Source organism: Leptodactylus fuscus, unplaced genomic scaffold, assembly GCF_031893055.1.
Source record: "Leptodactylus fuscus isolate aLepFus1 unplaced genomic scaffold, aLepFus1.hap2 HAP2_SCAFFOLD_414, whole genome shotgun sequence".
Classification (NCBI taxonomy): domain Eukaryota; kingdom Metazoa; phylum Chordata; class Amphibia; order Anura; family Leptodactylidae; genus Leptodactylus; species Leptodactylus fuscus.
Window position 1 is genome coordinate 8,076 of NW_027440439.1, and position 23,705 is coordinate 31,780.

Consider the following 23,705-nt stretch of genomic DNA (forward strand, 5'->3'; position numbering starts at 1 on the left):
CACTATATACAATCTGCTCCTCTATAACCTGTAGATAGGACACTATATACAATCTGCTCTATAACCTGTAGATAGGACACTATATACAATCTGCCCCTCTATAACCTGTAGATAGGACACTATATACAATCTGCTCTATATAACCTGTAGATAGGACACTATATACAATCTGCTCTATAACCTGTAGATAGGACACTATATACAATCTGCTCCTCTATACCCTGTAGATAGGACACTATATACAATCTGCTGCTGTATAACCTGTAGATAGGACACTATATACAATCTGCTCCTCTATACCCTGTAGATAGGACACTATATACAACTTGTCCTGTTCTATAACCTTCTGTTTGCATATTGTACTTTATATATATATATGTGACAGGGTCTCGGTTATATAGGGTATTTGCCACATGACAGAGCCGGCAGTATTCCCCGCAGTAGTGTGAACAGAGGCCTGTGTATATGATACTGCGCCTTGTACTGCGGCTTTGTTGCTGCTGAAGAATTTCCTTTCTTGGAGTCTCCGCTCTGTGGTTTACGGTCCAGTATACATCACGCAGTGCGGTATAGATTACTGGGGGGGACTGACATACGGAGGGTCAGGATAAAGCGACTCCATGTGATGCAAGTGTTAACCCCTTCTTCCCTCTGACATATAAAGAGCATGAGCGATACTCACATACATAAAGCAGTGTGGAGATGTAGGAAGCATTACACTAGCACACACGGAGCGACACACACAGCAAGTGCGCGGTGACATAGACGGGATTCCGGCTGGCGCCGCGGGATAGCAATGAGCTGCCTACCCTATATACTACTACAGCCCCAACCACATGCACACCACAGGCCACACAAGCTCTCTGCTCAGGGGGGGCCCCACCTGTTTGATAGGAATGGCTCTTCCACTGCCAACACTCTCAGATTTACATTCCGGGGCCCTCTTCTCTCTGTCCACCTCTGCGCCCCTCCGAGACTGGAAGAGAACAAGATACAGGCGCACATTACAATGGTACAGGAGGGAGAACAGCGAGCGCACAGATGCCATCAGCGCACAACAGGGCCACCATGCTCTGCAGAGGTGTGAATGGGGTGGAGGACTGCACACAGCCAGGGGTCCGGCAGGGGCTGCTCATAGAGGACACAGGGGAGAGCAAGGAGGATGCAGGTAGGAGTAGGGAAGGAGGAGGCACTCACACAGGGGGTGTACGAGAGGTATACACACACACCCCGAGCAGAGCAGCACCCACCCACCCACCCACCCACCCACACAGAACCTCAGTAACCCACCCCCACCTATCCTGTGCGGCAGCAGGAATCCTGCATGGAGACAGGCGTGAAATGTCAACATGCACCAAGGGGACAAGACAGGCAAACGGCTCATTCCAACCAGTTTATTTAGTTACAGACTGTCACCAGAACAAAACTGAGAATGAAAAGAAAGAATCTGGTACAAAACAGCAGAATAGACAGTAGGTCGTCCGCCATGGAGCTCGGTATGTACAGGTGGAGTTCTGATAGAGAGCAAGGAAAGAAGTACAAGAGTACATTGACAATCCGCAAAACGCTGGCTCCAGAAAAAACTGCTCCCCATGGAGGTAACACAGCACAAGGGTTACATTCAGACAGGAAGAAAACAGCAGCATGTCAATCAGATGGGGAGGGGCGGCTGGGGGTTCCCATTAGGAACCCCACATCCATATCTCCATGTCTTATCCAGGACGAGGCAGGTCCGTGCAGGCTGCAGGGTGGAAAGCAGCTGTCCAACTGAGAAGGTCCCCAGCACTCAGCGCCCCCTGCCCAGGCACGGAGGAGGAGGAGGAGGAAGGGTGTCCCGTATATTTCCGTTCAGTCACTACCCCGCAACAGGGAAGAAGAATGGGTGTAAGGCCACCACTCAGGGGCAGTTGGTAGAGTGAGCAGTCAGATACTTGCGGAGAACAGACACACGACTCTGAGGATGTGGCAGGGGAGCCAGCGGAAGCCTCTGAAACGTCCCAGTCTAGAAAAGGTGAAAGGTTCCGGTAGAGAAAAGGACCAAGTGAGGAGACTCTCACACTGTCATCTTACATACACAGAATGTCAAAATGGGAGGACAACAGACTCATGAGGTCACAATGGGAGCACCGAAACCACCTGAAGAAATGCCGCAACATCACAATTACAACACAGACAGCAAAGGTTATATATATATATATATATATATATATATATATATATATATATATATAGGGTGAGAGGAGGAGGAGGAGGGAGTCAGGGATCAGAGAAGAGCATGGCCATGGGGCTGCACAAACACATGACTGGCTTAGACACTGACTATATGGACAGACCTCAGGACTACAGGCGAACCTGCACAATGGGATGTTACTAGCTCACTGACTATATGGACAGACCTCAGGAATACAGCCAGTACTACAGGTGAACCTGCACAATGGGATGTTACTAGCTCACTGACTATACGGACAGACCACGGGACTACAGCCAGTACTACAGGCGAACCTGCACAATGGGATGTTACTAGCTCACTGACTATATGGACAGACCTCAGGACTACAGTCAGTGCTACAGGCGAACCTGCACAATGGGATGTTACTAGCTCACTGACTATACGGACAGACCACGGGACTACAGCCAGTACTACAGGCGAACCTGCACAATGGGATGTTACTAGCTCACTGACTATATGGGGACCTCAGGACTACAGCCAGTGCTACAGGCGAACCTGCACAATGGGATGTTACTAGCTCACTGACTATACGGACAGACCACGGGACTACAGCCAGTGCTACAGGCGAACCTGCACAATGGGATGTTACTAGCTCACTGACTATATGGACAGACCTCAGGAATACAGCCAGTACTACAGGTGAACCTGCACAATGGGATGTTACTAGCTCACTGACTATACGGACAGACCACGGGACTACAGCCAGTGCTACAGGCGAAACTGCACAATGGGATGTTACTAGCTCACTGACTATATGGGGACCTCAGGACTACAGCCAGTGCTACAGGCGAACCTGCACAATGGGATGTTACTAGCTCACTGACTATACGGACAGACCACGGGACTACAGCCAGTGCTACAGGCGAAACTGCACAATGGGATGTTACTAGCTCACTGACTATACGGACAGACCACGGGACTACAGCCAGTGCTACAGGCGAACCTGCACAATGGGATGTTACTAGCTCACTGACTATATGGACAGACCTCAGGAATACAGCCAGTACTACAGGCGAACCTGCACAATGGGATGTTACTAGCTCACTGACTATACGGACAGACCACGGGACTACAGCCAGTGCTACAGGCGAACCTGCACAATGGGATGTTACTAGCTCACTGACTATACGGACAGACCACGGGACTACAGCCAGTGCTACAGGCGAACCTGCACAATGGGATGTTACTAGCTCACTGACTATACGGACAGACCACGGGACTACAGCCAGTGCTACAGGCGAACCTGCACAATGGGATGTTACTAGCTCACTGACTATATGGACAGACCTCAGGAATACAGCCAGTACTACAGGCGAACCTGCACAATGGGATGTTACTAGCTCACTGACTATACGGACAGACCACGGGACTACAGCCAGTACTATAGGCGAACCTGCACAATGGGATGTTACTAGCTCACTGACTATATGGACAGACCACGGGACTACAGCCAGTACTATAGGCGAACCTGCACAATGGGATGTTACTAGCTCACTGACTATATGGACAGACCTCAGGACTACAGCCAGTGCTACAGGAGAACCTGCACAATGGGATGTTACCAGCTCACTGACTATATGGACAGACCACGGGACTACAGCCAGTGCTACAGGCGAACCTGCACAATGGGATGTTACTAGCTCACTGACTATATGGACAGACCTCAGGAATACAGCCAGTACTACAGGCGAACCTGCACAATGGGATGTTACTAGCTCACTGACTATACGGACAGACCACGGGACTACAGCCAGTGCTACAGGCGAACCTGCACAATGGGATGTTACTAGCTCACTGACTATATGGACAGACCTCAGGAATACAGCCAGTACTAAAGGCGAACCTGCACAATGGGATGTTACTAGCTCACTGACTATACGGACAGACCACGAGACTACAGCCAGTGCTACAGGCGAACCTGCACAATGGGATGTTAATAGCTCACTGACTATATGGACAGACCTCAGGACTACAGCAAGTGCTACAGGCGAACCTGCACAATGGGATGTTACTAGCTCACTGACTATATGGACAGACCTCAGGACTACAGCCAGTACTACAGGCGAACCTGCACAATGGGATGTTACTAGCTCACTGACTATATGGACAGACCTCAGGACTACAGGCAGTACTACAGGCGAACCTGCACAATGGGATGTTACTAGCTGACTGACTATATGGACAGACCACGGGACTACAGCCAGTGCTACAGGCGAACCTGCACAATGGGATGTTACTAGATCACTGACTATATGGACAGACCTCAGGACTACAGCCAGTGCTACAGGCGAACCTGCACAATAGGATGTTACTAGCTCATAGACTATATGGACAGACCTCAGGACTACAGCCAGTGCTACAGGCGAACCTGCACAATGGGATGTTACTAGCTCACTGACTATATGGACAGACCTCAGGAATACAGCCAGTACTACAGGCGAACCTGCACAATGGGATGTTACTAGCTCACTGACTATATGGACAGACCGCAGGACTACAGCCAGTACTACAGGCGAACCTGCACAATGGGATGTTACTAGCTCACTGACTATATGGACAGACCTCAGGAATACAGCCAGTACTACAGGCGAACCTGCACAATGGGATGTTACTAGCTCACTGACTATATGGAGACCTCAGGACTACAGCCAGTGCTACAGGCGAACCTGCACAATGGGATGTTACTAGCTCATAGACTATATGGACAGACCGCAGGACTACAGCCAGTACTATAGGCGAACCTGCACAATGGGATGTTACTAGCTCACTGACTATATGGACAGACCACGGGACTACAGCCAGTGCTACAGGCGAACCTGCACAATGGGATGTTACTAGCTCACTGACTATATGGACAGACCTTAGGAATACAGCCAGTACTACAGGCGAACCTGCACAATGGGATGTTACTAGCTCACTGACTATACGGACAGACCACGGGACTACAGCCAGTACTATAGGCGAACCTGCACAATGGGATGTTACTAGCTCACTGACTATATGGACAGACCTCAGGACTACAGCCAGTGCTACAGGAGAACCTGCACAATGGGATGTTACCAGCTCACTGACTATATGGACAGACCACGGGACTACAGCCAGTGCTACAGGCGAACCTGCACAATGGGATGTTACTAGCTCACTGACTATATGGACAGACCTCAGGAATACAGCCAGTACTACAGGCGAACCTGCACAATGGGATGTTACTAGCTCACTGACTATACGGACAGACCACGGGACTACAGCCAGTGCTACAGGCGAACCTGCACAATGGGATGTTACTAGCTCACTGACTATATGGACAGACCTCAGGAATACAGCCAGTACTAAAGGCGAACCTGCACAATGGGATGTTACTAGCTCACTGACTATACGGACAGACCACGAGACTACAGCCAGTGCTACAGGCGAACCTGCACAATGGGATGTTAATAGCTCACTGACTATATGGACAGACCTCAGGACTACAGCAAGTGCTACAGGCGAACCTGCACAATGGGATGTTACTAGCTCACTGACTATATGGACAGACCTCAGGACTACAGCCAGTACTACAGGCGAACCTGCACAATGGGATGTTACTAGCTCACTGACTATATGGACAGACCTCAGGACTACAGGCAGTACTACAGGCGAACCTGCACAATGGGATGTTACTAGCTGACTGACTATATGGACAGACCACGGGACTACAGCCAGTGCTACAGGCGAACCTGCACAATGGGATGTTACTAGATCACTGACTATATGGACAGACCTCAGGACTACAGCCAGTGCTACAGGCGAACCTGCACAATAGGATGTTACTAGCTCATAGACTATATGGACAGACCTCAGGACTACAGCCAGTGCTACAGGCGAACCTGCACAATGGGATGTTACTAGCTCACTGACTATATGGACAGACCGCAGGACTACAGCCAGTACTACAGGCGAACCTGCACAATGGGATGTTACTAGCTCACTGACTATATGGACAGACCTCAGGAATACAGCCAGTACTACAGGCGAACCTGCACAATGGGATGTTACTAGCTCACTGACTATATGGAGACCTCAGGACTACAGTCAGTGCTACAGGCGAACCTGCACAATGGGATGTTACTAGCTCACTGACTATATGGAGACCTCAGGACTACAGCTAGTACTACAGGCGAACCTGCACAGTGGGATGTTACTAGCACACTGACTATATGGACAGACCTCAGGACTACAGCCAGTACTACAGGCGAACCTGCACAATGGGATGTTACTAGCTCACTGACCATATGGCGACGTCTCAGGAATACAGCCAGTGCTACAGGCGAACCTGCACAATGGGATGTTACTAGCTCACTGACTATATGGACAGACCTCAGGACTACAGCCAGTGCTACAGGCGAACCTGCACAATGGGATGTTACTAGCTCACTGACTATATGGACAGACCTCAGGACTACAGCCAGTGCTACAGGCGAACCTGCACAATGGGATGTTGCTAGCTCACTGACTATATGGACAGACCTCAGGAATACAGCCAGTACTACAGGCGAACCTGCACAATGGGAGGTTACTAGCTCACTGACTATATGGAGACCTCGGGACTACAGCCAGTGCTACAGGCGAACCTGCACAATGGGATGTTACTAGCTCAGTGACTATATGGACAGACCTCAGGACTACAGCCAGTGCTACAGGCGAACCTGCACAATGGGATGTTACTAGCTCACTGACTATATGGACAGACCTCAGGACTACAGCCAGTACTATAGGCGAACCTGCACAATGGGATGTTACTAGCTCACTGACTATATGGACAGACCTCAGGAATAAAGCCAGTACCACAGGCGAACCTGCACAATGGGATGTTACTAGCTCACTGACTATATGGACAGACCTCAGGACTACAGCCAGTGCTACAGGCGAACCTGCACAATGGGATGTTACTAGCTCACTGACTATACGGACAGACCACGGGACTACAGCCAGTGCTACAGGCGAACCTGCACAATGGGATGTTACTAGCTCACTGACTATATGGACAGACCTCAGGAATACAGCCAGTACTACAGGTGAACCTGCACAATGGGATGTTACTAGCTCACTGACTATACGGACAGACCACGGGACTACAGCCAGTGCTACAGGCGAAACTGCACAATGGGATGTTACTAGCTCACTGACTATATGGGGACCTCAGGACTACAGCCAGTGCTACAGGCGAACCTGCACAATGGGATGTTACTAGCTCACTGACTATACGGACAGACCACGGGACTACAGCCAGTGCTACAGGCGAAACTGCACAATGGGATGTTACTAGCTCACTGACTATACGGACAGACCACGGGACTACAGCCAGTGCTACAGGCGAACCTGCACAATGGGATGTTACTAGCTCACTGACTATATGGACAGACCTCAGGAATACAGCCAGTACTACAGGCGAACCTGCACAATGGGATGTTACTAGCTCACTGACTATACGGACAGACCACGGGACTACAGCCAGTGCTACAGGCGAACCTGCACAATGGGATGTTACTAGCTCACTGACTATACGGACAGACCACGGGACTACAGCCAGTGCTACAGGCGAACCTGCACAATGGGATGTTACTAGCTCACTGACTATACGGACAGACCACGGGACTACAGCCAGTGCTACAGGCGAACCTGCACAATGGGATGTTACTAGCTCACTGACTATACGGACAGACCACGGGACTACAGCCAGTGCTACAGGCGAACCTGCACAATGGGATGTTACTAGCTCACTGACTATATGGACAGACCTCAGGAATACAGCCAGTACTACAGGCGAACCTGCACAATGGGATGTTACTAGCTCACTGACTATACGGACAGACCACGGGACTACAGCCAGTACTATAGGCGAACCTGCACAATGGGATGTTACTAGCTCACTGACTATATGGACAGACCACGGGACTACAGCCAGTACTATAGGCGAACCTGCACAATGGGATGTTACTAGCTCACTGACTATATGGACAGACCTCAGGACTACAGCCAGTGCTACAGGAGAACCTGCACAATGGGATGTTACCAGCTCACTGACTATATGGACAGACCACGGGACTACAGCCAGTGCTACAGGCGAACCTGCACAATGGGATGTTACTAGCTCACTGACTATATGGACAGACCTCAGGAATACAGCCAGTACTACAGGCGAACCTGCACAATGGGATGTTACTAGCTCACTGACTATACGGACAGACCACGGGACTACAGCCAGTGCTACAGGCGAACCTGCACAATGGGATGTTACTAGCTCACTGACTATATGGACAGACCTCAGGAATACAGCCAGTACTAAAGGCGAACCTGCACAATGGGATGTTACTAGCTCACTGACTATACGGACAGACCACGAGACTACAGCCAGTGCTACAGGCGAACCTGCACAATGGGATGTTAATAGCTCACTGACTATATGGACAGACCTCAGGACTACAGCAAGTGCTACAGGCGAACCTGCACAATGGGATGTTACTAGCTCACTGACTATATGGACAGACCTCAGGACTACAGCCAGTACTACAGGCGAACCTGCACAGTGGGATGTTACTAGCTCACTGACTATATGGACAGACCTCAGGACTACAGGCAGTACTACAGGCGAACCTGCACAATGGGATGTTACTAGCTGACTGACTATATGGACAGACCACGGGACTACAGCCAGTGCTACAGGCGAACCTGCACAATGGGATGTTACTAGATCACTGACTATATGGACAGACCTCAGGACTACAGCCAGTGCTACAGGCGAACCTGCACAATAGGATGTTACTAGCTCATAGACTATATGGACAGACCTCAGGACTACAGCCAGTGCTACAGGCGAACCTGCACAATGGGATGTTACTAGCTCACTGACTATATGGACAGACCTCAGGAATACAGCCAGTACTACAGGCGAACCTGCACAATGGGATGTTACTAGCTCACTGACTATATGGACAGACCGCAGGACTACAGCCAGTACTACAGGCGAACCTGCACAATGGGATGTTACTAGCTCACTGACTATATGGACAGACCTCAGGAATACAGCCAGTACTACAGGCGAACCTGCACAATGGGATGTTACTAGCTCACTGACTATATGGAGACCTCAGGACTACAGCCAGTGCTACAGGCGAACCTGCACAATGGGATGTTACTAGCTCATAGACTATATGGACAGACCGCAGGACTACAGCCAGTACTATAGGCGAACCTGCACAATGGGATGTTACTAGCTCACTGACTATATGGACAGACCTTAGGAATACAGCCAGTACTACAGGCGAACCTGCACAATGGGATGTTACTAGCTCACTGACTATACGGACAGACCACGGGACTACAGCCAGTACTATAGGCGAACCTGCACAATGGGATGTTACTAGCTCACTGACTATATGGACAGACCTCAGGACTACAGCCAGTGCTACAGGAGAACCTGCACAATGGGATGTTACCAGCTCACTGACTATATGGACAGACCACGGGACTACAGCCAGTGCTACAGGCGAACCTGCACAATGGGATGTTACTAGCTCACTGACTATATGGACAGACCTCAGGAATACAGCCAGTACTACAGGCGAACCTGCACAATGGGATGTTACTAGCTCACTGACTATACGGACAGACCACGGGACTACAGCCAGTGCTACAGGCGAACCTGCACAATGGGATGTTACTAGCTCACTGACTATATGGACAGACCTCAGGAATACAGCCAGTACTAAAGGCGAACCTGCACAATGGGATGTTACTAGCTCACTGACTATACGGACAGACCACGAGACTACAGCCAGTGCTACAGGCGAACCTGCACAATGGGATGTTAATAGCTCACTGACTATATGGACAGACCTCAGGACTACAGCAAGTGCTACAGGCGAACCTGCACAATGGGATGTTACTAGCTCACTGACTATATGGACAGACCTCAGGACTACAGCCAGTACTACAGGCGAACCTGCACAATGGGATGTTACTAGCTCACTGACTATATGGACAGACCTCAGGACTACAGGCAGTACTACAGGCGAACCTGCACAATGGGATGTTACTAGCTGACTGACTATATGGACAGACCACGGGACTACAGCCAGTGCTACAGGCGAACCTGCACAATGGGATGTTACTAGATCACTGACTATATGGACAGACCTCAGGACTACAGCCAGTGCTACAGGCGAACCTGCACAATAGGATGTTACTAGCTCATAGACTATATGGACAGACCTCAGGACTACAGCCAGTGCTACAGGCGAACCTGCACAATGGGATGTTACTAGCTCACTGACTATATGGACAGACCGCAGGACTACAGCCAGTACTACAGGCGAACCTGCACAATGGGATGTTACTAGCTCACTGACTATATGGACAGACCTCAGGAATACAGCCAGTACTACAGGCGAACCTGCACAATGGGATGTTACTAGCTCACTGACTATATGGAGACCTCAGGACTACAGTCAGTGCTACAGGCGAACCTGCACAATGGGATGTTACTAGCTCACTGACTATATGGAGACCTCAGGACTACAGCCAGTACTACAGGCGAACCTGCACAGTGGGATGTTACTAGCACACTGACTATATGGACAGACCTCAGGACTACAGCCAGTACTACAGGCGAACCTGCACAATGGGATGTTACTAGCTCACTGACCATATGGCGACGTCTCAGGAATACAGCCAGTGCTACAGGCGAACCTGCACAATGGGATGTTACTAGCTCACTGACTATATGGACAGACCTCAGGACTACAGCCAGTGCTACAGGCGAACCTGCACAATGGGATGTTACTAGCTCACTGACTATATGGACAGACCTCAGGACTACAGCCAGTGCTACAGGCGAACCTGCACAATGGGATGTTGCTAGCTCACTGACTATATGGACAGACCTCAGGAATACAGCCAGTACTACAGGCGAACCTGCACAATGGGAGGTTACTAGCTCACTGACTATATGGAGACCTCGGGACTACAGCCAGTGCTACAGGCGAACCTGCACAATGGGATGTTACTAGCTCAGTGACTATATGGACAGACCTCAGGACTACAGCCAGTGCTACAGGCGAACCTGCACAATGGGATGTTACTAGCTCACTGACTATATGGACAGACCTCAGGACTACAGCCAGTACTATAGGCGAACCTGCACAATGGGATGTTACTAGCTCACTGACTATATGGACAGACCTCAGGAATAAAGCCAGTACCACAGGCGAACCTGCACAATGGGATGTTACTAGCTCACTGACTATATGGACAGACCTCAGGACTACAGCCAGTGCTACAGGCGAACCTGCACAATGGGATGTTACTAGCTCACTGACTATACGGACAGACCACGGGACTACAGCCAGTACTACAGGCGAACCTGCACAATGGGATGTTACTAGCTCACTGACTATATGGACAGACCGCAGGACTACAGCCAGTACTACAGGCGAACCTGCACAATGGGATGTTACTAGCTCACTGACTATATGGACAGACCGCAGGACTACAGCCAGTGCTACAGGCGAACCTGCACAATGGGATGTTACTAGCTCACTGACTATATGGACAGACCTCAGGACTACAGCCAGTACTACAGGCGAACCTGCACAATGGGATGTTACTAGCTCACTGACTATAGGGACAGAACTTGGGACTACAGCCAGTACTACAGGCGAACCTGCACAATGGGATGTTACTAGCTCACTGACTATACGGACAGACCACGGGACAACAGCCAGTGCTACAGGCGAACCTGCACAATGGGATGTTAATAGCTCACTGACTATATGGACAGACCTCAGGACTACAGCAAGTGCTACAGGCGAACCTGCACAATGGGATGTTACTAGCTCACTGACTATATGGACAGACCTCAGGACTACAGCCAGTACTACAGGCGAACCTGCACAATGGGATGTTACTAGCTCACTGACTATATGGACAGACCTCGGGACTACAGTCAATGCTACAGGCGAACCTGCACAATGGGATGTTACTAGCTCACTGACTATATGGACAGACCTCAGGACTACAGTCAGTGCTACAGGAAACCCTGCACAATGGGATGTTACTAGCTCACTGACTATATGGACAGACCTCAGGACTACAGCCAGTACTACAGGCGAACCTGCACAATGGGATGTTACTAGCTCACTGACTATATGGACAGACCTCGGGACTACAGTCAGTGCTACAGGCGAACCTGCACAATGGGATGTTACTAGCTCATAGACTATATGGACAGACCTCAGGACTACAGCCAGTGCTACAGGCGAACCTGCACAATGGGATGTTACTAGCTCATAGACTATATGGACAGACCTCAGGACTACAGCCAGTGCTACAGGCGAACCTGCACAATGGGATGTTACTAGCTCACTGACTATATGGACAGACCTCAGGAATACAGCCAGTACTACAGGTGAACCTGCACAATGGGATGTTACTAGCTCACTGACTATATGGAGACGTCAGGACTACAGCCAGTGCTACAGGCGAACCTGCACAATGGGATTTTACTAGCACACTGACTATATGGACAGACCTCAGGACTACAGCCAGTACTACAGGCGAACCTGCACAATGGGATGTTACTAGCTCACTGACCATATGGCGACGTCTCAGGAATACAGCCAGTGCTACAGGCGAACCTGCACAATGGGATGTTACTAGCTCACTGACTATATGGACAGACCTCAGGAATACAGCCAGTACTACAGGTGAACCTGCACAATGGGATGTTACTAGCTCACTGACTATATGGAGACCTCAGGACTACAGCCAGTGCTACAGGCGAACCTGCACAATGGGATGTTACTAGCTCACTGACTATATGGACAGACCTCAGGACTACAGTCAGTGCTACAGAAGAACCTGCACAATGGGATGTTACTAGCTCACTGACTATATGGACAGACCTCAGGACTACAGCCAGTGCTACAGGCGAACCTGCACAATGGGATGTTACTAGCTCACTGACTATACGGACAGACCTCAGGACTACAGCAAGTGCTACAGGCGAACCTGCACAATGGGATGTTACTAGCTCACTGACTATATGGACAGATCTCAGGAATACAGCCAGTACTACAGGCGAACCTGCACAATGGGATGTTACTAGCTCACTGATTATATGGACAGACCTCAGGACTACAGCCAGTGCTACAGGCGAACCTGCACAATGGGATGTTACTAGCTCATAGACTATATGGACAGACCTCAGGAATACAGCTAGTACTACAGGCGAACCTGCACAATGGGATGTTACAAGCTCACTGACTATATGGACAGACCTCAGGACTACAGCCAGTACTACAAGGGAACCAGCACAATGGGATGTTACTAGCTCACTGACGATATGGACAGACCTCAGGAATACAGCCAGTACTACAGGCGAACCTGCACAATGGGATGTTACTAGCTCAGTGACTATATGGACAGACCTCAGGAATACAGCCAGTGCTACAGGCGAACCTGCACAATAGGATGTTACTAGCTCATAGACTACATGGACAGACCTCAGGAATACAGCCAGTGCTACAGGCGAACCTGCACAATGGGATGTTACTAGCTCACTGACTATATGGAGACCTCAGGACTACAGCCAGTACTACAGGCGAACCTGCACAATGGGATGTTACTAGCTCATAGACTATATGGACAGACCTCAGGACTACAGCCAGTGCTACAGGCGAACCTGCACAATGGGATGTTACTAGCTCACTGACTATATGGAGACCTCAGGACTACAGCCAGTACTACAGGCAAACCTGCACAATGGGATGTTACTAGCTCACTGACTATATGGACAGACCTCAGGACTACAGCCAGTACTACAGGCGAACCTGCACAATGGGATGTTACTAGCTCACTGACTATATGGAGACCTCGGGACTACAGCCAGTGCTACAGGAGAACCTGCACAATGGGATGTTACTAGCTCACTGACTATATGGACAGACCTCAGGAATAAAGCCAGTACTACAGGCAAACCTGCACAATGGAATGTTACTAGCTCACTGACTATATGGACAGACCTCAGGAATACAGCCAGTACTACAGGCGAACCTGCACAATGGGATGTTACTAGCTCAATGACTATATGGACAGACCTCAGGAATACAGCCAGTACTACAGGCGAACCTGCACAATGGGATGTTACTAGCTCACTGACTATATGGACAGACCTCAGGAATACAGCCAGTGCTACAGGCGAACCTGCACAATGGGATGTTACTAGCTCACTGACTATACGGACAGACCACGGGACTACAGCCAGTGCTACAGGCGAACCTGCACAATGGGATGTTACTAGCTCACTAACTATATGGACAGACCTCAGGACTACAGCCAGTGCTACAGGCGAACCTGCACAATGGGATGTTACTAGCTCACTGACTATATGGACAGACCTCAGGACTACAGCCAGTGCTACAGGAGAACCTGCACAATGGGATGTTACTAGCTCACTGACTATATGGACAGACCTCAGGAATACAGCCAGTACTACAGGCGAACCTGCACAATGGGATGTTACTAGCTCACTGACTATATGGACAGACCTCAGGACTACAGCCAGTACTACAGGCGAACCTGCACAATGGGATGTTACTAGCTCATAGACTATATGGACAGACCTCAGGAATACAGCCAGTGGTACAGGCGAACCTGCACAATGGGATGTTACTAGCTCACTGACTATATGGACAGACCTCAGGAATACAGCCAGTACTACAGGCCAACCTGCGCAATGGGATGTTACTAGCTCACTGACTATATGGACAGACCACGGGACTACAGCCAGTACTACAGGAGAACCTACACAATGGGATGTTACTAGCTCACTGACTATATGGACAGACCTCAGGACTACAGCCAGTGCTACAGGCGAACCTGCACAATGGGATGTTACTAGCTCACTGACTATATGGACAGACCTCAGGACTACAGCCAGTACTACAGGCAAACCTGCACAATGGGATGTTACTAGCTCACTGACTATATGGACAGACCTCAGGACTACAGCCAGTACTACAGGCGAAACTACAAAATGGGATGTTACTAGCTCACTGACTATATGGACAGACCTCAGGACTACAGCCAGTGCTACAGGAGAACCTGCACAATAGGATGTTACTAGCTCACTGACTATATGGAGACCTCGGGACTACAGCCAGTACTACAGGCGAACCTGCACAATGGGATGTTACTAGCTCACTGACTATATGGACAGACCTCAGGACTACAGCCAGTGCTACAGGCGAACCTGCACAATGGGATGTTACTAGCTCACTGACTATATGGACAGACCTCAGGACTACAGCCAGTGCTACAGGAGAACCTGCACAATGGGATGTTACTAGCTCACTGACTATATGGACAGACCCCAGGACTACAGCCAGTACTACAGGCGAACCTGCACTATGGGATGTTACTAGCTCACTGACTATATGGAGACCTCGGGACTACAGCCAGTGCTACAGGCGAACCTGCACAATGGGATGTTACTAGCTCACTGACTATATGGACAGACCTCAGGACTACAGCCAGTATTACAGGCGAACCTGCACAATGGGATGTTACTAGCTCACAGACTATATGGACAGACCTCAGGACTATAGCCAGTGCTACAGGAGAACCTGCACAATGGGATGTTACTATCTCACTGACTATATGGACAGACCTCGGGACTACAGTCAGTGCTACAGGCGAACCTGCACAATGGGATGTTACTAGCTCACTGACTATATGGAGACCTCAGGACTACAGCCAGTGCTACAGGCGAACCTGCACAATGGGATGTTACTAGCACACTGACTATATGGACAGACCTCAGGACTACAGCCAGTGCTACAGGCGAACCTGCACAATGGGATGTTACTAGCTCACTGACTATATGGACAGACCTCAGGAATACAGCCAGTACTACAGGCCAACCTGCGCAATGGGATGTTACTAGCTCACTGACTATATGGGCAGACCTCAGGAATACAGCCAGTACTACACGTGAACCTGCACAATGGGATGTTACTAGCTCACTGACTATATGGAGACCTCAGGACTACAGCTAGTGCTACAGGCGAACCTGCACAATGGGATGTTACTAGCTCACTGACTATATGGAGACCTCAGGACTACAGCCAGTGATACAGGCGAACCTGCACAATGGGATGTTACTAGCTCACTGACTATATGGAGACCTCAGGACTACAGCCAGTACTACAGTCGAACCTGCACAATGGGATGTTACTAGCACACTGACTATATGGACAGACCTCAGGACTACAGCCAGTGCTACAGGCGAACCTGCACAATGGGATGTTACTAGCTCACTGACCATATGGCGACGTCTCAGGAATACAGCCAGTGCTACAGGCGAACCTGCACAATGGGATGTTACTAGCTCACTGACTATATGGACAGACCTCAGGACTACAGTCAGTGCTACAGAAGAACCTGCACAATGGGATGTTACTAGCTCACTGACTATATGGACAGACCTCAGGAATACAGCCAGTACTACAGGCGAACCTGCACAATGGGAGGTTACTAGCTCACTGACTATATGGAGACCTCGGGACTACAGCCAGTGCTACAGGCGAACCTGCACAATGGGATGTTACTAGCTCACTGACTATATGGACAGACCTCAGAAATACAGCCAGTACTACAGGCGAACCTGCACAATGGGATGTTACTAGCTCACTGACTATATGGACAGACCTCAGGACTACAGCCAGTGCTACAGGCGAACCTGCACAATGGGATGTTACTAGCTCATAGACTATATGGACAGACCTCAGGAATACAGCCAGTGCTACAGGCGAACCTGCACAATGGGATGTTACTAGCTCACTGACTATATGGAGACCTCAGGACTACAGCCAGTACTACAGGCGAACCTGCACAATGGGATGTTACTAGCTCACTGACTATATGGACAGACCTCAGGAATACAGCCAGTACTACAGGCGAACCTGCACAATGGGATGTTACTAGCTCACTGACTATATGGACAGACCTCAGGACTACAGCCAGTACTACAGGCGAACCTGCACAATGGGATGTTACTAGCTCACTGACTATATGGAGACCTCGGGACTACAGCCAGTGCTACAGGAGAACCTGCATAATGGGATGTTACTAGCTCACTGACTATACGGACAGACCTCAGGACTACAGCCAGTACTACAGGCGAACCTGCACAATGGGATGTTACTAGCTCACTCACTATATGGACAGACCGCAGGACTACAGCCAATGCTACAGGCGAACCTGCACAATGGGATGTTACTAGCTCACTGACTATATGGACAGACCTCAGGACTACAGCCAGTGCTACAGGAGAACCTGCACAATGGGATGTTACTAGCTCACTGACTATATGGACAGACCTCAGGACTACAGCCAGTGCTACAGGCGAACCTGCACAATGGGATGTTACTAGCTCACTGACTATATGGACAGACCACGGGACTACAGCCAGTACTACAGGAGAACCTGCACAATGGGATGTTACTAGCTCACTGACTATATGGACAGACCTCAGGAATACAGCCAGTGCTACAGGCGAACCTGCACAATGGGATGTTACTAGCTCACTGACTATATGGAGACCTCAGGACTACAGCCAGTACTACAGGCGAACCTGCACAATGGGATGTTACTAGCTCACTGACTATATGGACAGACCTCAGGAATACAGCCAGTACTACAGGCGAACCTGCACAATGGGATGTTACTAGCTCACTGACTATATGGACAGACCTCAGGACTACAGCCAGTACTACAGGCGAACCTGCACAATGGGATGTTACTAGCTCACTCACTATATGGACAGACCGCAGGACTACAGCCAATGCTACAGGCGAACCTGCACAATGGGATGTTACTAGCTCACTGACTATATGGACAGACCTCAGGACTACAGCCAGTGCTACAGGAGAACCTGCACAATGGGATGTTACTAGCTCACTGACTATATGGACAGACCTCAGGACTACAGCCAGTGCTACAGGAGAACCTGCACAATGGGATGTTACTAGCTCACTGACTATATGGACAGACCTCAGGAATACAGCCAGTACTACAGGCGAACCTGCACAATGGGATGTTACTAGCTCACTGACTATATGGACAGACCTCAGGACTACAGCCAGTACTACAGGCGAACCTGTACAATGGGATGTTACTAGCTCACTGACTATATGGACAGACCTCAGGACTACAGCCAGTGCTACAGGCGAACCTGCACAATGGGATGTTAATAGCTCATAGACTATATGGACAGACCGCAGGACTACAGCCAGTACTACAGGCAAACCTGCACAATGGGATGTTACTAGCTCACTGACTATAGGGACAGAACTTGGGACTACAGCCAGTACTACAGGCGAACCTGCACAATGGGATGTTACTAGCTCACTGACTATACGGACAGACCTCAGGACTACAGCCAGTACTACAGGAGAACCTGCACAATGGGATGTTAATAGCTCACTGACTATATGGACAGACCTCAGGACTACAGCCAGTGCTACAGGAAACCCTGCACAATGGGATGTTACTAGCTCACTGACTATATGGACAGACCTCAGGACTACAGCCAGTACTACAGGCGAACCTGCACAATGGGATGTTACTAGCTCACTGACGATATGGACAGACCTCAGGACTACAGCCAGTACTACAGGCGAACCTGCACAATGGGATGTTACTAGCTCAGACTATATGGACAGACCTCAGGACTACAGCCAGTGCTACAGGATAACCTGCACAATGGGATGTTACTAGCTCACTGACTATATGGACAGACCTCGGGACTACAGTCAGTGCTACAGGCGAACCTGCACAATGGGATGTTCCTAGCTCATAGACTATATGGACAGACCTCAGGACTACAGCCAGTGCTACAGGTGAACCTGCACAATGGGATGTTAGTAGCTCATAGACTATATGGACAGACCTCAGGACTACAGCCAGTGCTACAGGCGAACCTGCACAATGGGATGTTACTAGCTCACTGACTATATGGACAGACCTCAGGAATACAGCCAGTACTACAGGTGAACCTGCACAATGGGATGTTACTAGCTCACTGACTATATGGACAGACCTCAGGACTACAGCCAGTGCTACAGGCGAACCTGCACAATAAGATATTACTAGCACACTGACTATATGGACAGACCTCAGGACTACAGCCAGTGCTACAGGCGAACCTGCACAATGGGATGTTACTAGCTCACTGACTATATGGAGACCTCAGGACTACAGCCAGTGCTACAGGCGAACCTGCACAATGGGATGTTACTAGCACACTGACTATATGGACAGACCTCGGGACTACAGCCAGTACTACAGGCGAACCTGCACAATGGGATGTTACTAGCTCACTGACTATATGGACAGACCTCAGGACTACAGTCAGTGCTACAGAAGAACCTGCACAATGGGATGTTACTAGCTCACTGACTATATAGACAGACCTTAGGACTACAGGCAGTGCTACAGGCGAACCTGCACAATGGGATGTTACTAGCTCACTGACTATATGGACAGACCTCAGGAATACAGCCAGTGCTACAGGACAACCTGCACAATAGGATGTTACTAGCTCACTGACTATATGGAGACTTCGGGACTACAGCCAGTGCTACAGGCGAACCTGCAAAATAGGATGTTACTAGCTCACTGACTATATTGACAGACCTCAGGAATACAGCCAGTGCTGCAGGCGAACCTGCACAATGGGATGTTACTAGCTCACTGACTATATGGACAGACCTCAGGACTACAGCCAGTACTACAGGCGAACCTGCACAATGGGATGTTACTAGCTCACTGACTATATGGAGACCTCGGGACTACAGCCAGTGCTACAGGAGAACCTGCACAATGGGATGTTACTAGATCACTGACTATATGGACAGACCTCAGGACTACAGCCAGTGCTACAGGAAACCCTGCACAATGGGATGTTACTAGCTCACTGACTATATGGGGACCTCAGGACTACAGCCAGTGCTACAGGCGAACCTGCACAATGGGATGTTACTAGCTCACTGACTATATGGACAGACCTCAGGACTACAGCCAGTACTACAGGCGAACCTGCACAATGGGATGTTACTAGCTCACTGACTATATGGGGACCTCAGGACTACAGCAAGTGCTACAGGCGAACCTGCACAATGGGATGTTACTAGCTCAATGACGATATGGAGACCTCAGGACTACAGTTAGTGCTACAGGCGAACCTGCACAATGGCATGTTACTAGCTCACTGACTATATGGACAGACCTCAGGACTACAGCCAGTGCTACAAGCGAACCTGCACAATGGGATGTTACTAGCTCACTGACTATATGGACAGACCTCAGGACTACAGCCAGTACTACAGGCGAACCTGCACAATGGGATGTTAATAGCTCACTGACTATATGGACAGACCGCAGGACTACAGCCAGTGCTACAGGAGAACCTGCACAATGGGATATTACTAGCTCACTGACTATATAGAAAGACCTCAGGAATACAGCCAGTACTACAGGCAAACCTGCACAATGGGATGTCACTAGCTCACTGACTATATGGACAGACCTCAGGACTACAGCCAGTACTACAGGCGAACCTGCACAATGGGATGTTACCAGCTCACTGACCATATGGACAGACCTCAGGACTACAGCCAGTACTACAGGCGAACCTGCACAATGGGATGTTACTAGCTCACTGACTATATGGAGACCTCGGGACTACAGCCAGTGCTACAGGAGAACCTGCATAATGGGATGTTACTAGCTCACTGACTATATGGACAGACCTCAGGACTACAGCCAGTACTACAGGCGAACCTGCACAATGGGATGTTACTAGCTCACTGACTATATGGACAGACCTCGGGACTACAGCCAGTGCTACAGGCGAACCTGCACAATGGGATGTTACTAGCTCACTGACTATATGGACAGACCTCAGGACTACAGCCAGTACTACAGGCGAACCTGCACAATGGGATGTTACTAGCTCACTGACTATATGGAGACCTCAGGACTACAGCCAGTGCTACAGGCGAACCTGCACAATGGGATGTTACTAGCTCACTGACTATATGGACAGACCTCAGGACTACAGCCAGTGCTACAGGCGAACCTGCACAATGGGATGTTACTAGCTCACTGACTATATGGACAGACCTCGGGACTACAGCCAGTACTACAGGAGAACCTACACAATGGGATGTTACTAGCTCACTGACTATATGGACAGACCACGGGACTACAGCCAGTGCTACAGGCGAACCTGCACAATGGGATGTTACTAGCTCACTGACTATATGGACAGACCTCAGGACTACAGCCAGTGCTACAGGCGAACCTGCACAAAGGGATGTTACTAGCTCACTGACTATATGGACAGACCTCAGGACTACAGCCAGTACTACAGGCGAAACTACAAAATGGGATGTTACTAGCTCACTGACTATATGGACAGACCTCAGGACTACAGCCAGTGCTACAGGAGAACCTGCACAATAGGATGTTACTAGCTCACTGACTATATGGAGACCTCAGGACTACAGCCAGTACTACAGGCGAACCTGCACAATGGGATGTTACTAGCTCACTGACCATATGGACAGACCTCAGGACTACAGCCAGTACTACAGGCGAACCTACACAATGGGATGTTAATAGCTCACTGACTATATGGACAGACCGCAGGACTACAGCCAGTGCTACAGGAGAACCTGCACAATGGGATATTACTAGCTCACTGACTATATAGAAAGACCTCAGGAATACAGCCAGTACTACAGGCAAACCTGCACAATGGGATGTCACTAGCTCACTGACTATATGGACAGACCTCAGGACTACAGCCAGTACTACAGGCGAACCTGCACAATGGGATGTTACCAGCTCACTGACCATATGGACAGACCTCAGGACTACAGCCAGTACTACAGGCGAACCTGCACAATGGGATGTTACTAGCTCACTGACTATATGGAGACCTCGGGACTACAGCCAGTGCTACAGGAGAACCTGCATAATGGGATGTTACTAGCTCACTGACTATATGGACAGACCTCAGGACTACAGCCAGTACTACAGGCGAACCTGCACAATGGGATGTTACTAGCTCACTGACTATATGGACAGACCTCGGGACTACAGCCAGTGCTACAGGCGAACCTGCACAATGGGATGTTACTAGCTCACTGACTATATGGACAGACCTCAGGACTACAGCCAGTACTACAGGCGAACCTGCACAATGGGATGTTACTAGCTCACTGACTATATGGAGACCTCAGGACTACAGCCAGTGCTACAGGCGAACCTGCACAATGGGATGTTACTAGCTCACTGACTATATGGACAGACCTCAGGACTACAGCCAGTGCTACAGGCGAACCTGCACAATGGGATGTTACTAGCTCACTGACTATATGGACAGACCTCGGGACTACAGCCAGTACTACAGGAGAACCTACACAATGGGATGTTACTAGCTCACTGACTATATGGACAGACCACGGGACTACAGCCAGTGCTACAGGCGAACCTGCACAATGGGATGTTACTAGCTCACTGACTATATGGACAGACCTCAGGACTACAGCCAGTGGTACAGGAAACCCTGCACAATGGGATGTTACTAGCTCACTGACTATATGGAGACGCCTCAGGACTACAGCCAGTACTACAGGCGAACCTGCACAATGGGATGTTACTAGCTCACTGCCTATATGGAGACCTCGGGACTACAGCCAGTGCTACAGGCGAACCTGCACAATGGGATGTTACTAGCTCACTGACTATATGGACAGACCTCAGGACTACAGCCAGTACTACAGGACAACCTGCACAATGGGATGTTACTAGCTCACTGACTATATGGAGACGCCTCAGGACTACAGCCAGTGCTACAGGAGAACCTGCACAATGGGATGTTACTAGCTCACTGACTATATGGATAGACCTCAGGACTACAGCCAGTGCTACAGGCGAACCTGCACAATGGGATGTTACTAGCTCACTGACTATATGGACAGACCACGGGACTACAGCCAGTGCTACAGGACAACCTGCACAATGGGATGTTACTAGCTCACTGACTATATGGAGACCTCAGGACTACAGCCAGTGCTACAGGCGAACCTGCACAATGGGATGTTACTAGCTCACTGACTATATGGATAGACCTCAGGACTACAGCCAGTGCTACAGGCGAACCTGCACAATGGGATGTTACTAGCTCACTGACTATATGGACAGACCTCAGGACTACAGCCAGTACTACAGGCGAACCTGCACAATGGGATGTTACTAGCTCACTGACTATATGGACAGACCTCAGGAATACAGCCAGTACTACAGGCGAACCTGCACAATGGGATGTTACTAGCTCACTGACTATATGGACAGACCACGGGACTACAGC

At 49.6% G+C, this 23,705-nt stretch overlaps 1 protein-coding gene and 1 long non-coding RNA gene across 5 annotated transcripts in view; both read right to left on the reverse strand.

Annotated features, from left to right (window-relative positions):
* Positions 1-935: 935 nt before the first annotated feature.
* LOC142188312 (arf-GAP with GTPase, ANK repeat and PH domain-containing protein 3-like) overlaps positions 936-23,705 on the reverse strand; it is a 94,285-nt gene continuing 71,515 nt past the window's right edge. For 3 of the 4 annotated variants that reach the window (XM_075261812.1, XM_075261809.1, XM_075261810.1), the window contains exon 9: positions 1,381-2,002. In XM_075261812.1, the coding sequence (XP_075117913.1) occupies positions 1,898-2,002 (105 nt within the window). In that variant the 3' untranslated portion in view covers positions 1,381-1,897. Of the gene's footprint in view, positions 977-1,380; positions 2,003-23,705 lie in introns of those variants that run through there. The other variant, XM_075261811.1, reaches the window with a different exon arrangement.
* LOC142188313 (uncharacterized) lies at positions 12,097-14,090 on the reverse strand. Its single transcript, XR_012712816.1, has 3 exons — positions 14,000-14,090; positions 12,358-12,431; positions 12,097-12,206 (listed from the first exon to the last, which is right to left on the reverse strand). It is a non-coding gene; the product is annotated as an uncharacterized LOC142188313 (long non-coding RNA).